Genomic DNA, 17,027 nt, shown 5'->3' with positions numbered 1-17,027 from the left:
CAGGACCAATGGTAGTTGTAAGTGTGGTCTGGACCAATGGTAGTTGTAAGTGTGGTCTGGACCAATGGTAGTTGTAAGTGTGGTCTGGACCAATGGTAGTTGTATGTGGGATCTGGACCAATGGTAGTTGTAAGTGTGGTCTGGACCAATGATAGTTGTAAGCGGGGTCTGGACCAATGATAGTTGTAAGCGGGGTCTGGACCAATGGTAGTTGTAAGTGTGGTCTGGACCAATGGTAGTTGTAAGCGGGGTCTGGACCAATGGTATTTTTAAGTGGGGTCTGGACCAATGGTAGTTGTAAGTGGGGTCTGGACCAATGGTATTTTAAAGCGGGATCTGGACCAATGATAGTTGTAAGCAGGATCTGGACCAATGGTAGTTGTAAGCGGGGTCTGGACCAATGGTAGTTGTAAGTGTGGTCTGGACCAATGATAGTTGTAAGCGGGGTCTGGACCAATGATAGTCGTAAGTGGGGTTTGGACCAATGGTAGTCGTAAGCGGGGTTTGGACCAATGGTAGTTATAAGCGGGGTCTGGACCAATGGTAGTTGTAAGCGGGGTCTTGACCAATGGTAGTTGTAAGCGGGGTCTGGACCAATGGTAGATGTAAGCGGGGTCTGGACCAATGGTAGTTATAAGCGGGGTCTGGACCAATGGTAGTTATAAGTGGGGTCTGGACCAATGGTAGTTGTAAGCGGGGTCTGGACAAATGGTAGTTGTAAGCGGGGTCTGGACCAATGGTAGTTGTAAGCAGGGTCTGGACCAATGGTAGTTGTAAGCGTGGTCTGGACCAATGGTAGTTGTAAGCAGGGTCTGGACCAATGGTAGTTGTAAGTGAGGTCTGGACCAATGGTAGTTGTAAGCGGGGTCTGGACCAATGGTATTTTTAAGTGGGGTCTGGACCAATGGTAGTTGTAAGTGGGGTCTGGACCAATGGTATTTTAAAGCGGGATCTGGACCAATGATAGTTGTAAGCAGGATCTGGACCAATGGTAGTTGTAAGCGGGGTCTGGACCAATGGTAGTTGTAAGTGTGGTCTGGACCAATGATAGTTGTAAGCGGGGTCTGGACCAATGATAGTCGTAAGTGGGGTCTGGACCAATGGTAGTTGTAAGTGGGGTCTGGACCAATGGTATTTTAAAGCGGGATCTGGACCAATGATAGTTGTAAGCAGGATCTGGACCAATGGTAGTTGTAGCGGAAGCAGATGTCCTTGTATAGTGGTCTGAGATGGTACTGCAACTCAGCTACATCTGATTTGCAAGGGGGCTGAGCCGCGGCTATAGTCCTCGGCCACCATAAAGGAATCAATCAAAAATTCCTAGAAAATCTGGACCGTATTATGCCTATATTTCTTGGCCCGAATCTGGTTCATCATAGGTGTCCGAGGTTCTACTGTTTCATACCGTGCACTATGAGGCGGAGAGGATGGGCCAGGTCTGCCAGAGTGAGCTCCATCAAGGTGTGAGATGTTGTTGTATAGCGACTTTCCATTCTAACACTAATTTTATCCCAATTTTGTTGTAAATTTTTAGCATTCTCTTGAGACGAATTGCTCAAAAATGTTGACTTTACTCTTAATCAGTGAAACTATGCCACCGACCTAGTTACAGAACCCAAGAGTAAAGATTTGGAACTCATGATATAGTAACGCCCTGGTCTGGACCAATGATAGTTGTACGTGGGATCTGGACCAATGGTAGTTGTAAGCGGGGTCTGGACCAATGGTAGTTGTAAGCGGGGTCAGGACCAATGGTAGTTGTAAGCGGGGTCTGGACCAATGGTAGTTGTAAGCGGGGTCTGGACCAATGATAGTCGTAAGTGGGGTTTGGACCAATGGTAGTCGTAAGCGGGGTTTGGACCAATGGTAGTTATAAGCGGCGTCTGGACCAATGGTAGTTGTAAGCGGGGTCTTGACCAATGGTAGTTGTAAGCGGGGTCTGGACCAATGGTAGATGTAAGCGGGGTCTGGACCAATGGTAGTTATAAGCGGGGTCTGGACCAATGGTAGTTGTAAGCGGGGTCTGGACCAATGGTAGATGTAAGCGGGGTCTGGACCAATGGTAGTTATAAGCGGGGTCTGGACCAATGGTAGTTGTAAGTGGGGTCTGGACCAATGGTATTTTAAAGCGGGATCTGGACCAATGATAGTTGTAAGCAGGATCTGGACCAATGGTAGTTGTAGCGGAAGCAGATGTTCTTGTATAGTGGTCTGAGATGGTACTGCAACTCAGCTACATCTGATTTGCAAGGGGGCTGAGCCGCGGCTATAGTCCTCGGCCACCATAAAGGAATCAATCAAAAATTCCTAGAAAATCTGGACCGTATTATGCCTATATTTCTTGGCCCGAATCTGGTTCATCATAGGTGTCCGAGGTTCTACTGTTTCATACCGTGCACTATGAGGCGGAGAGGATGGGCCAGGTCTGCCAGAGTGAGCTCCATCAAGGTGTGAGATGTTGTTGTATAGCGACTTTCCATTCTAACACTAATTTTATCCCAATTTTGTTGTAAATTTTTAGCATTCTCTTGAGACGAATTGCTCAAAAATGTTGACTTTACTCTTAATCAGTGAAACTATGCCACCGACCTAGTTACAGAACCCAAGAGTAAAGATTTGGAACTCATGATATAGTAACGCCCTGGTCTGGACCAATGATAGTTGTACGTGGGATCTGGACCAATGGTAGTTGTAAGCGGGGTCTGGACCAATGGTAGTTGTAAGCGGCGTCAGGACCAATGGTAGTTGTAAGTGTGGTCTGGACCAATGGTAGTTGTAAGTGTGGTCTGGACCAATGGTAGTTGTAAGTGTGGTCTGGACCAATGGTAGTTGTATGTGGGATCTGGACCAATGGTAGTTGTAAGTGTGGTCTGGACCAATGATAGTTGTAAGCGGGGTTTGGACCAATGATAGTTGTAAGCGGGGTCTGGACCAATGGTAGTTGTAAGTGTGGTCTGGACCAATGGTAGTTGTAAGCGGGGTCTGGACCAATGGTATTTTTAAGTGGGGTCTGGACCAATGGTAGTTGTAAGTGGGGTCTGGACCAATGGTATTTTAAAGCGGGATCTGGACCAATGATAGTTGTAAGCAGGATCTGGACCAATGGTAGTTGTAAGCGGGGTCTGGACCAATGGTAGTTGTAAGTGTGGTCTGGACCAATGATAGTTGTAAGCGGGGTCTGGACCAATGATAGTCGTAAGTGGGGTTTGGACCAATGGTAGTCGTAAGCGGGGTTTGGACCAATGGTAGTTATAAGCGGGGTCTGGACCAATGGTAGTTGTAAGCGGGGTCTTGACCAATGGTAGTTGTAAGCGGGGTCTGGACCAATGGTAGATGTAAGCGGGGTCTGGACCAATGGTAGTTATAAGCGGGGTCTGGACCAATGGTAGTTATAAGCGGGGTCTGGACCAATGGTAGTTGTAAGCGGGGTCTGGACAAATGGTAGTTGTAAGCGGGGTCTGGACCAATGGTAGTTGTAAGCAGGGTCTGGACCAATGGTAGTTGTAAGCGTGGTCTGGACCAATGGTAGTTGTAAGCAGGGTCTGGACCAATGGTAGTTGTAAGTGAGGTCTGGACCAATGGTAGTTGTAAGCGGGGTCTGGACCAATGGTATTTTTAAGTGGGGTCTGGACCAATGGTAGTTGTAAGTGGGGTCTGGACCAATGGTATTTTAAAGCGGGATCTGGACCAATGATAGTTGTAAGCAGGATCTGGACCAATGGTAGTTGTAAGCGGGGTCTGGACCAATGGTAGTTGTAAGTGTAGTCTGGACCAATGATAGTTGTAAGCGGGGTCTGGACCAATGATAGTCGTAAGTGGGGTCTGGACCAATGGTAGTTGTAAGTGGGGTCTGGACCAATGGTATTTTAAAGCGGGATCTGGACCAATGATAGTTGTAAGCAGGATCTGGACCAATGGTAGTTGTAAGCGGGGTCTGGACCAATGGTAGTTGTAAGTGTGGTCTGGACCAATGATAGTTGTAAGCGGGGTCTGGACCAATGATAGTCGTAAGTGGGGTTTGGACCAATGGTAGTCGTAAGCGGGGTTTGGACCAATGGTAGTTATAAGCGGGGTCTGGACCAATGGTAGTTGTAAGCGGGGTCTTGACCAATGGTAGTTGTAAGCGGGGTCGGGACCAATGGTAGATGTAAGCGGGGTCTGGACCAATGGTAGTTATAAGCGGGGTCTGGACCAATGGTAGTTGTAAGCGGGGTCTGGACCAATGGTAGATGTAAGCGGGGTCTGGACCAATGGTAGTTATAAGCGGGGTCTGGACCAATGGTAGTTGTAAGCGGGGTCTGGACCAATGGTAGTTGTAAGCGGGGTCTGGACCAATGGTAGTTGTAAGCGGGGTCTGGACCAATGGTAGTTGTAAGCGGGGTCTGGACCAATGATAGTTGTAAGCAGGTTACAGCTGTCGTTGACTGGTCATGTGGGGTAGAACCTTACTCTTGGATGCTGAAACTAGGTCAATGACCTTTAGATTGGTTTAGTAGGTCAATGACCCAACGTTACTCTTGGGCTTTTTTGGACACATTCTATTATATTAAGTCCAAGACCTGACTTTTCAGTGTGCTTTCTCCCCAAATTGAATCTGACCTATCCACGCTCAGCCCCATTCATCTCAATGAAGCAAGCTGCACTACAAGACACAACCCATGACCTGGTGTGGCGCTGTTTTTGGATATAGCCATGTTTTAATATAGAAAAATAAAAATATGGATTCCGCAGATGTCCAGAACATTGCTGTAGAACACAACAGGTATATCGATGCATCATAGAGGGAGGGACATGTTTGTACTTACCCGGGATGGGCTCGGATGTGCATTGCTCCCCCAGGAACCTGAGCTACTTCTGTCTTCTACATCTAAAAAGAAAATATCACAAATGAATACAACTTAAGGCTGGATGTGGAGGAGGTTTTCTTACAATTAACGCTTCAGACTAATCTGCTCTCGGCTTTAATTAAGATTCCCATAGACACCACAGTATTGATAATAGACATCTGACCCATCTACTTAAAGAACCTCATTGAAATTCACTGCTGAATTCTTCAGCGCCCCGAAGAAGCCAAAAAGTTCAGCAACAAGAGCCCGTAAATCCTTTAAGACTTGAAGAAAAAAATGTTGCAGAAAAGTTGTAACCAAAGTTTAGTACATGCAATATACACAGAGCTCCCCCTTCTAGGTAGTGAAGGGATGGATGGAGCAGGAGCGCCCCGGACATGGCGGCTCCTATGGGGGCCCAACAATTTACAGGGGAAGATTTACACTGTACAACTATGAAGAATGGGAAACTGAATCTGTCCCCATAAGGGGCAACACGGTGGCTCAGTGGTTAATTTATCGTAATAAAGGGCTCCAATCAATCGCTCCGACTATAACCGAATAGTCCTAAAGCCGCAACTCGATTCCACAGAACTGCGAGGACTGAAAAAGTGTCAAGATCAAATCTAATAAAATTATTCCAAATCGACTGTAGAAAATTAGGAAATTACATCTCCGGCACGACCTATTGCTTCATTACATTAGCGGTGGGAGGGGGCGCTATGACCTCAGCGCTGACTGCGCGCCAATAGATCTAACAGGGTCACACCCTCATGGCCAGTGTCAGCACAAAGCTTAAAGGGGAGTTACACCCAGTGATATGAACAACGTGCTACAATGTATCAGTAGAACAATCTCCATCAGCTATTGCTTACTGGGGAAAGCGGCTGACAACCTATATGGCCACCATTCGAGATCCAGGATGAGTTGTCGGACTTGTCACCCAGCTTTCTCCGACTCTGACGGGGACAATGGAGGCGAAATTCGCCTCCATACAATGGAGCCTTATGTGAAACACTAGCCTTCAATTTTCCACTAGCGGCTGCCCTTTCTTCAGGCAGTTGGCGGCAGAGTCAGCCCATTCATTTGAGCCGACTCCGGGGGGAGGAAGCCGCGACTGTCGGGAGCCGCGACAGTTGTGGCAAGCGGGTTTTGACCCGAGAGTGACGTTCGGTGCCAAAATCTGCCCCCCCCGTGTGAAATAGCCCTAAGTCTTGTGCAATGCTTTACTTCTCCTGCGGGGGAGCTGTAGGGAAATTAAGCACTTGCCTCCAGGCTACAGATTGCTGGGACTCTCACCACTCCCAACATGTTTGTATTAGTAAATACATTGTATAATATTTTTAGGTTTTCTCTTTTTGAACTTCTACATTGACCCTTTCCTCTATTACTCCTCCTGGAAATTTATGATGAAACCGGTAAAGGGTATGACCCTATACAGTCTGACAGTCTAATCAGTGCTGGCATGACATGGCTCAGTGGTAACGTGTCCTCTTGACAATGGAAATGGTAACGCCCTATTCTTTCAAAATTAAGTCCAGGAAGAACAACAGAGGAATATAACATTGTACAATATTAAGAAAAGATTGTTGTTTTATGAGGAAACCAAGTATTTACAGACATGTTAATAGAGTTTATGGGTTCACATTAGGACCTGGTGGAACCCGCCTCAAAGTTATTTCTAAAATCTGTTGTCCAAAATCCTATAGGGGTGCTTACTGTATATGACTATATCCCGGATACATAGAGAACAATCATAAACCCGTCTTCAGCGACCCTCTTGTGTTTCTATCACCATATGAAGGGGAGCAGAAGATTTGGAGGGCACTCCGACCCCTATATTATGAAATAGATCCGTATAAGGCTGGGTTCACATCTGCGTTCGCAGACCCCCTTAGACTATAACGGGGTCCGTGTGGTTTCCGCACGAAACATGCGGAGAGAAACGTCAGGCAAGCAGCACTTTTCTCTCCGCATGTTTGGTGCAGAAACCACACAGACCCCATCAGGGGCGAACCTGCCCCTTTCGCCGCCCGAGGCGAACTACAGAAAGCCGCCCCCCCCCCCCCCCCCCGCCGGGAGGAGGGGGCGGAGCAGATGGGGCATGGCGAAGTACAGGGGGCGGGGCTTAGCACCGTTCGTCAGCAGAGAGCAGGCACGGAGGCGACCTGCTCTCTGCCTGAGCGTGAGAGGAGGCTGCTGGAGCAGGTGGCCTCCCCAAACCACCGCCCGGTGCTAAGCCAGTCCAGGACAGCTTGTCCTGGGCTGGCTTAGGTAACCAAAAATGCCGCCCTCCCTGGGGCCCTGACATAGCGCTGCCTGAAGCGCTCGCTTCAGGTCGCCTCATGGGAGGTGCGGCGCTGGACCCCATTATAGTCTATGGGGTCCACGTGGTTTCCTTAGGTAACGTGTATACCCGAACGCAGATGTGAACCGGGTCTAGGCCTAAGCTCAGATATTGCTGCATTACTGACGGAGACCAGGACGGACCTGTAACATCCACCGGCCGAGGAAGTGGATTGCAATGTGTTGTTTGAAGATGGCGTCTTGTGTTTTGAGCGCTCGCCCCAGTGAAGGTTACATTTCTTGGCAGAGGAGGAAGTTGCAGAAAACATAAGAAGGAGAGAGTGAAAACTGCAAACAGGCCTCGCTCCGTGCGGTGTTTGACTGACTGCACAGAACTTGGCATTTTACGCTCCGGACAGCGAGCTCACAGTTTACTTCTGTTTCTAAAGTGCAACGAAGCAACGAATGTACAGCGCGTTCCTTCTGTGTACACTGCGCAACGTGAGGAAGAACGCACCATCTCTGCCTCAAGGCCGAAAAATTAAAGGGGAAGGGTCCACCCACGCACTCAGTTTTATTTCTTGTTTTGGCGCATCTGCAGTAAAAAACGAAGCAACTTTGCCGATAGGTTAATTCAAAAATTTCCAATCGTTTCGTGTCCTCAACTTCTATGAGGACTTATGTGGAGACAGAGAGGCCTGCCTAGGAGCTGTAGAACCAAAGCAATAGGAAATTTGAAATTAAATTTGAGAAAAAAATTTCAACTTCCATACAACAACCATACTGTATATATAATATACAATTAGGGTTGAGTGACTGGGATCGGGAAAGATCAGATCCCGATCGGCGATCGAGCAAATTTCACGAACGTGATCGGCTGGAAAATGATCGAAAATCAGATTTTAAAATCGATCCTGAAATCTCAAGATTGGCTCAACCCTAGTATTCTGTCCTGAAAATTGAGATGACCATCTTTCGTGGGCGGGGTGGGGGTTGGGGGACCCATGTTCTGGAATCAGGCGCAAAGCTCAAAGCTAGGGATCTGCATGTTTTTAGACATGTGGTATACTCAGAGCTATAGTAACAGTGACATGAGATCTGTCAACAGCAACTTGTTGACAGTTTCCAGAATACATTTATTCGATTATAATATAAATGCTTAGATTATATACATTGTACCATATAGAACCAATGCCAATCGAAGGCCTCTAATGCCTTAAAGGAACAGTAACGTAACATTAATGTTAGATCTGTCAACATCAACTTGTTGACAGTTTCCGTAATACATTTATTCTATTATAATATAAATGGTATATATGGTATACATTGTACCATATAGAACCAATGCCAATCGAAGGCCTCTAGTGCCTTAGAGGAACAGTAATGTTACATTAACATGAGATCTGTCAACATCAACTTGTTGACAGTTTCCAGAATATATTTATGTTTAATTCAATAAAACAAATGCAATAAGATATAATATGTGAACTGTATAGATTGCACTGACTATATAGCCAACAATAAACACAGGCTGCTTATCCCAGTAACACTGATCTGTCAACAGCAACTTGTTGACAGTTTCCACAATACATTTATTCTATTATAATATAAATGCTTAGATTATATACATTGTACCATATAGAACCAATGCTAATCGAAGGCCTCTAATACCTTAAAGGAACAGTAATGTAACATTAACATTAGATCTGTCAACAGCAACTTGTTGACAGTTTCCAGAATCCATTTATTCTATTATAATATAAATGCTTAGATTATATACATTGTACCATAGAGAACCAATGCCAATCGAAGGCCTCTAGTGCGTTAAAGGAACAGTAACGTAACATTAACGTTAGATCTGTCAACATCAACTTGTTGACAGTTTCCGTAATACATTTATTCTATTCTATTATAATATAAATGGTATATATGGTATACATTGTACCATATAGAACCAATGCCAATCGAAGGCCTCTAGTGCCTTAGAGGAACAGTAACGTAACATTAACATAAGATCTGTCAACATCAACTTGTTGACAGTTTCCAGAATCCATTTATTCTATTATAATATAAATGCTTAGATTATATACATTGTACCATATAGAACCAATGCCAATCGAAGGCCTCTAATGCCTTATAGGAACAGTAACGTAACATTAACGTTAGGTCTGTCAACAGCAACTTGTTGACAGTTTCCAGAATATATTTATGTTTCATTCAATAAAACAAATGTAATAAGATATAATATGTGAACTGTATAGATTGCACTGACTATATAGCCAACAATAAAGACAGGCTGCTAATCCCAGTAACACTGATCTGTCAACAGCAACTTGTTGACAGTTTCTAGAGTATATAGTTTTCATTTCAAGAAAACAACAAATAAATGTAATATACATACTTATATTGTACCGACTATAGAGCCATCGCTAATCACAGTCCGCTAATCTCTTAAAGGAACAGCGAAGTAACAGTAACACTAGATCTATCAATAGCAACTTGTTGACGGTTTCCAAGAGTAAAACAACAAGATATCCTATAAATACTTAGACTGTATAGATTGTACTGACTATAGAGACGATGCTTGTCCCTTAAAGGGACAGTACACAATATACTCCATCCTCAATAGTACACAGAGCTCTGACCACGTCTTGTAATAAAGTTTACATACAGTAATATTATGGCGTACTGTATATACATATAATACACTATATGGACAATATAACTACACTGGGGCCTGTGGACATATTGCAGCATTTTTTTAGGAACTACAACTCCCATCAGGACAGAATAGAAACAATGGAAGGCTACGGGCCCCTCTTGTATAGTCTGGACCGTCCTATCCATCTTAGTCATCCGTTCTCCGGCAGAGGTCGCGACTATTTGTTTTTCTGTATTACGACAGTCAACGTGCAAAGCTCATTCTATTAGTCTGTGCAGCATCAGCGCGTCGCCCTAATGAACAGTGACAGATAAAGCCATCTCTATGTCAGTAATGAAATTAAAGATGGTTGACATAGCGCAGAGAAATGATACGTGTAGTCCTCGCTAATTGGAGGCTTCACGTTCTGTCCTCTTAGAACAACCAGCACGCCGCAGCGGAAAAAGACTAAAATACACCCAAAAGACAAAAAACTCCAAGGCAAAGGGGTTACGGCATTGTACAAAGCAGTCAGGAGAGTCTAAAGGTGAATACGGCAAAGCCCAATTTTCACTTAGGAAGCTGAGATATAAACTGCTGTAGGTGCTTGTCATTTTGTATAGGCAGAAAACCGCCATTGACCACGAGGTCCTCTTTATTTATTTAAATCCACCCTATAGGGTTCATAATGTACATGTTTCCCTATAAGTAGGTCTTTGGAGTAGGGGAGGAAAACCAGGAGAACATACAACCTCCTTGCAGATGTCCTTGACAGGATTCAAACCCAGGACTCCAGCGCTACAAAGCTGCAGTGCTAACCACGGAGCCACCATGTTGTCCTCTGTAGGTTTTGGGCAGAACAGGGGCCGCTAAAGGAACTCTCTATAGAGAGGATCCAGCAAACAGCTTTCATAGCTCAGTTTCTTCCATTGGGGAAGGGAATTTTGGGGCTTTGACAGATCAGAATAAAATTAGGTTTTTAAGGGTTTCCCGAGTCAATACTTTTTCTTAAACTTAAGAGGAAGCGACATCCAGCTGTCCAAGGTGGCACCTGGTCATGTGAATAGGAGACTATGTAATACATGAAAGGAGAATGAGGAGACACTCAGAGAGGAGTCTGCACCAGGGACAGGCCAGGCCCTTAGCCTGGACTCCCCAATAAGAATAGATGCTGTCCCTCAGGACATAAGAGCTTTTCAATAGATGGTCACCCAGCTTTCCCAGAGGCCTGAAAAGTGCATTCATCTCTATATCTAGCATGTTGCATATATGACTTGTACGCTGCATTTTCTAGCAGTTTTCCCTCGGCAGGCTCTATTTGTAATTCTCAGTTTTCCCTGAGCTGGTGGGTGAGGACTAGCTGCCATGATTCATCTTATAGACACCACACAGACAGAAAAGGAGATTCTGCTCGATACCTCTCTATCACTCACTCAGAGGTAGCGGCACCATATAGGACATTATAGATGAATATTGACCGGTAGTGATCTGAAGAAAGCAATTGGGGTGACATAAACAACTTACTAGTAGCTGCAGAACCATAGCTGAGTGTGCTCTGCTCAGTCTCTATCACTTAGCTCCTCCTCCTTCCCCTCCCCTCTCCGCTTAGTAGACTTCTACAGGCAGCTTTGTTTCCCAAGTGTGACAGTGGTTGGTGGAAAAAAGCCAGATGAGCAGAGAAAGAAGCATTATACTCCAATAAGATATATCACAAAGTATCTTCTATTCTCATGTATGCAAAGTTTGTTATTGCAAGCCCAGTGACCCCCCAGTCATAGTTGGGGGGCTGTGAACACATATCATCGAGGCGGGCATTTATGTAAATGATGCAGCGGATAAAGCGCTTTAGTAGACAGACTCTTAAAGGAAATGTATCACCATTTTTTCAAATAATTTATGGAAACTAATGAAATCCATCACTTTTCATCCAATCTGTTTTTAGGTTTTTTATATCTATTTTCTGTACATGATTATGGAGGCGGCCATCTTGTCTGAGCTTCTCCTCTGCTCTGTTAACAGCATTTAGTGATCTGCTTTACAGCAGTCTCATGGCCATAGGCAGCCATAGTGTGGACACCATTCATTGAGGCTTATGGGATAAAAGACAAAAAGACAAGTGTGACATCAGCTATTGTCAGTAGTGGATGTAATGATGGCACCGTGGTGTTATCTATAGAGGTGTTAGCTTTATGGTAATGCTGTTTGTGCTGTAAATGAGGTGTCTGCTGCAAAATATATATTTTTAAAACATGAAAAATTATAAATTAAAAAATCATCAAACGTTTAAAAACTGCTGACACATTCCCCTTCTCAAAAAGAAAGGAAATAGTAGCGTGCTGGAGAGCAACCAAGAGGTGGGGGAGGGTTTATTTTATGTAAAACAAAAAGTCAAAATTTGAGTCAGAATTTCTTAGTGGAAAGGTAATTGAGGATCTGTGTAGACTAGATATGTGGGCGTGTGGGTGTCAGAGAAGAATCGGTGTGTAGGCGCCCCCGCTTCCCATAGAGGACACCTGATAGTCTCATATCTTATAGACTTCGGTCTCTGGTGAGAAGATACATCTGTGTTGTATAAGGTTTTATCAGTATGACTGGACAGATGAATGATACAGATATAGCAGTAGCTGTATAACTTAGTATGCTGGTGTGAACATTGCCCAAAGATTGGTAACGGAGAAAGACAACTAATATGTCTACCGAAAACTAGAGATGAGCGAGTAGTATCCGATCGAGTAGGTATTCGAAATACTCATACTCGGTCGAATACCACGCGGTAAACACAGCAAAAATTCGATTCCCCTCCCACCTTCCCTGGCGCTTTTTTACACCAATAACTGTGCAGGGGAGGTGGGACAGGAAGTAGGACAACGTAGGCATTGGAAAAAAACGTATACAGTCATTGGCTGGCTGAATTAGTAGTAGTAGTGGTAGCAGCAATAATAATAATAATCCTGGGACTTGGGCTTGTTAGATGCCCCCAGACATGCTCCCCCTGCTGTCCCAGTTGTATTGCAGAGGGGTTGCCATCATTTCCTGGGGTGTCATTGTGGACTTGGTGACTCCAATTGGTCAAATTGTGGTTTCCCCTGAAACTAACACGTTTTTCCCATAGACTATAATGGGATTCAATATTCGAATGAATAGTCGAATATTGAGGGGCTACTCAAATCAAATTTCAAATTTTCGAATATTTCACTACTCGCTCATCTCTACTGAAAACCACAGAGAAAGCTGGCAAATGGAAAGGGATTATACATCAGTGTATTTAATGTACGTTAACAGAGTATTGTATGATAGATAGATAGATAGATAGATAGATAGATAGATAGATAATAGATAGATAGATAGATAGATAGATAGATAGATAGATAGATAGATAGGAGATAGATAGATAGATAGATAGATAGATAGATAGATAGATAGGAGATAGATAGATAGATAGATAGATAGATAGATAGATAGAGATAGATAGGAGATAGATAGATAATAGATAGATAGATAGATAGATAGATAGATAGGAGATAGATAGATAGATAGATAGATAGATAGAGATAGATAGGAGATAGATAGATAATAGATAGATAGATAGATAGATAGATAGATAGATAGATAGATAGATGAGATTGATACTGTAGATATCAGATGGACGGACAGATAGCTGTATAGAGTTGAAGACCCTTTCACAATACATAGTTACCTGACACTTTCAGCTCTGCTACATCTCTATATAACATGAATAAGCTGTAGTCTCCCAAGTAATACGCAGAGTTTTCCATAGAAATGATGTCGCGTGGTAGAGGAGAGATCCATACTTCTATACTTCTATACTTCCATACTTCTATACTTCTATACTTCCATACTTCTATACTTCTATACTTCCATACTTCCATACTTCTATACTTCCATACTTCTATACTTCTATACTTCCATACTTCTATACTTCCATACTTCCATACTTCCATACTTCCATACTTCTATACTTCTATACTTCCATACTTCCATACTTCTATACTTCCATACTTCTATACTTCCATACTTCCATACTTCTATACTTCCATACCTCTATACTTCTATCCTTCCATACTTCTATACCTCTATACTTCTATACTTCCATACTTCTATACCTCTATACTTCTATACTTCCATACTTCTATACCTCTATACTTCTATACCTCTATACTTCTATCCTTCCATACTTCTATGCCTCTATACTTCTATACTTCTATACTTCTATACCTCTATACTTCTATACCTCTATACTTCCATACCTCTATACTTCTATACCTCTATACTTCTATACCTCTATACCTCTATACTTCCATACCTCTATACTTCTATACCTCTATACTTCTATACCTCTATACTTCTATGCCTCTATACTTCTATGCCTCTATACTTCTATACTTCTATACTTCCATACTTCTATACTTCTATACTTCTATACTTCTATGCCTCTATACTTCTATACTTCTATACTTCTATACCTCTATACTTCTATACCTCTATACTTCTATACCTCTATACTTATATGCCTCTATACTTCTATGCCTCTATACTTCTATACTTCTATACTTCCATACTTCTATACTTCTATACTTCTATACCTCTATACTTCTATACCTCTATACTTCTATACCTCTATACTTCCATACCTCTATACTTCTATCCTTCCATACTTCTATACTTCTATACTTCCATACTTCTATACTTCTATACTTCCATACTTCTATACTTCTATACTTCCATACTTCCATACTTCTATACTTCCATACTTCTATACTTCTATACTTCCATACTTCTATACTTCCATACTTCTATACTTCCATACTTCCATACTTCCATACTTCTATACTTCCATACTTCCATACTTCTATACTTCCATACTTCTATACTTCCATACTTCCATACTTCTATACTTCCATACCTCTATACTTCTATCCTTCCATACTTCTATACTTCTATACTTCTATACTTCCATACTTCTATACCTCTATACTTCTATACCTCTATACTTCTATCCTTCCATACTTCTATGCCTCTATACTTCTATACTTCTATACTTCTATACCTCTATACTTCTATACCTCTATACTTCCATACCTCTATACTTCTATACCTCTATACTTCTATACCTCTATACCTCTATACTTCCATACCTCTATACTTCTATACCTCTATACTTCTATACCTCTATACTTCTATGCCTCTATACTTCTATGCCTCTATACTTCTATACTTCCATACTTCTATACTTCTATACTTCTATACTTCTATGCCTCTATACTTCTATACTTCTATACTTCTATACCTCTATACTTCTATACCTCTATACTTCTATACCTCTATACTTCTATGCCTCTATACTTCTATGCCTCTATACTTCTATACTTCTATACTTCCATACTTCTATACTTCTATACTTCTATACCTCTATACTTCTATACCTCTATACTTCTATACCTCTATACTTCCATACCTCTATACTTCTATCCTTCCATACTTCTATACTTCTATACCTCTATACTTCTATACTTCCATACTTCTATACCTCTATACTTCTATACCTCTATACTTCTATCCTTCCATACTTCTATGCCTCTATACTTCTATACTTCTATACTTCCATACTTCTATGCCTCTATACTTCTATACTTCCATACTTCTATACTTCTATGCCTCTATACTTCTATACCTCTATACTTCTATACCTCTATACTTCTATACCTCTATACTTCTATACTTCTATACCTCTATACTTCTATACCTCTATACTTCTATACCTCTATACTTCTATACCTCTATACTTCTATACTTCTATACCTCTATACTTCTATACCTCTATACTTCTATACCTCTATACTTCTATACCTCTATACTTCTATACCTCTATACTTCTATACTTCTATACCTCTATACTTCTATACCTCTATACTTCTATACCTCTATACTTCTATACCTCTATACTTCTATACCTCTATACTTCTATACCTCTATACTTCCATACTTCTATACCTCTATACTTCCATACCTCTATACTTCTATCCTTCCATACTTCTATGCCTCTATACTTCTATACTTCCATACTTCTATGCCTCTATACTTCTATACTTCTATACTTCCATACTTCTATACTTCTATGCCTCTATACTTCTATACCTCTATACTTCCATACCTCTATACTTCCATACCTCTATACTTCTATACCTCTATACTTCTATACTTTCAGGCATTGCCCTGGGAATTGTTTTATTAAACTGTAGTGTTTAAATCAGGAACAGCTCGCGAGCAGCTTTAAAGTGGCAGAAATCGACGACTTACTTGATAAACAGTTTATTACGGCTCGCTCAGGGGATTATACACAAAGCATTAGATTTTTCTCCCCTCAAAGCAGAGCCAGCTGCCAGATATATACACCGCCGCTTCAATTGATTCTGTGAAAGCCACAAACAAGTAGAAATTGTATTTGAAGAAAATGTACAGAGTGTTATGTCAGACATCCGACCGTCTAATAAACCGGCCAAGGTTGGTTTGAAATTTTTTTTGGCTCCTCGTACAATAAAAAGCGCAGCTGTATTTAATCTTCCCACCCAGAAACCGCTGAAAAGCGACTCCGGGAGGACTGCTTACATAAGACGCGACACTTGTTCTTCCACCTCAATTTAAAGAGAATTTTTTCTAACGCGTTTAAGTTCTTGAGTCGTCCTCGAGATACTAAAATGATAGGCAGCCTCCGATATCCCATTCTAGAGACGTCAGTGACCACCAATATGGCGGCCAGCCAACTAGGCAATGCTCTGTGAGCTCAACACATCAGCAGCAGACGGATAAACCTCTCTGCTGGTTTGCTACATTGTATCAATTTGCAGTCCAGGTTGTTGAGCTCACAGAGCATTGTCTAGACTGGATACAATTGTATCAGCTCAGAGCTTTGTACATGGTTACTGACCAGGCCGTATTCGTCTCTTACCTTTAGACGTGGTCTCCGCTGCGCCGTTCCTTAGAAATACCGGTTTTTACCGGTATGCAAATGAGTTCTCCGCAGCAATGAGGGCAGGCCCCATCGCTCAAACAGCGATGGGGGCTTCCCCACCGCTGCCAGAGAAGTGTCTCCAAGCGCCGCCTCCTTCTTCGTCCACAGCGTCATCTTCAATGTCTTCTTCCGGCGCAGGCTTGTAACTTCTAGCAGAGCAGACTGCGCAGGCGCAAAGGCCACGGGAAAATGCTCTGCTCTGCTAGAAGTTACGAACCTGCGCTGGAAAAAGACATTGAAGTTG

General features: G+C 42.6%; 1 protein-coding gene across 10 annotated transcripts in view; it reads right to left on the bottom strand.

Annotated features, from left to right (window-relative positions):
* The window catches only part of TCF4 (transcription factor 4), a 323,749-nt gene that overhangs the window by 241,003 nt on the left and 65,719 nt on the right, over positions 1-17,027 (bottom strand). For all 10 annotated transcript variants that reach the window (XM_075268482.1, XM_075268474.1, XM_075268429.1 and 7 more), the window contains exon 3: positions 4,806-4,867. In XM_075268482.1, the coding sequence (XP_075124583.1) occupies positions 4,806-4,867 (62 nt within the window). The remainder of the gene's footprint in view (positions 1-4,805; positions 4,868-17,027) is intronic.

The sequence above is a fragment of the Leptodactylus fuscus genome, chromosome 1 (genome assembly GCF_031893055.1).
Source record: "Leptodactylus fuscus isolate aLepFus1 chromosome 1, aLepFus1.hap2, whole genome shotgun sequence".
In the NCBI taxonomy this organism is placed as follows: Eukaryota; Metazoa; Chordata; class Amphibia; order Anura; family Leptodactylidae; genus Leptodactylus; species Leptodactylus fuscus.
This window is presented reverse-complemented; position numbering and strand designations above follow the sequence as displayed.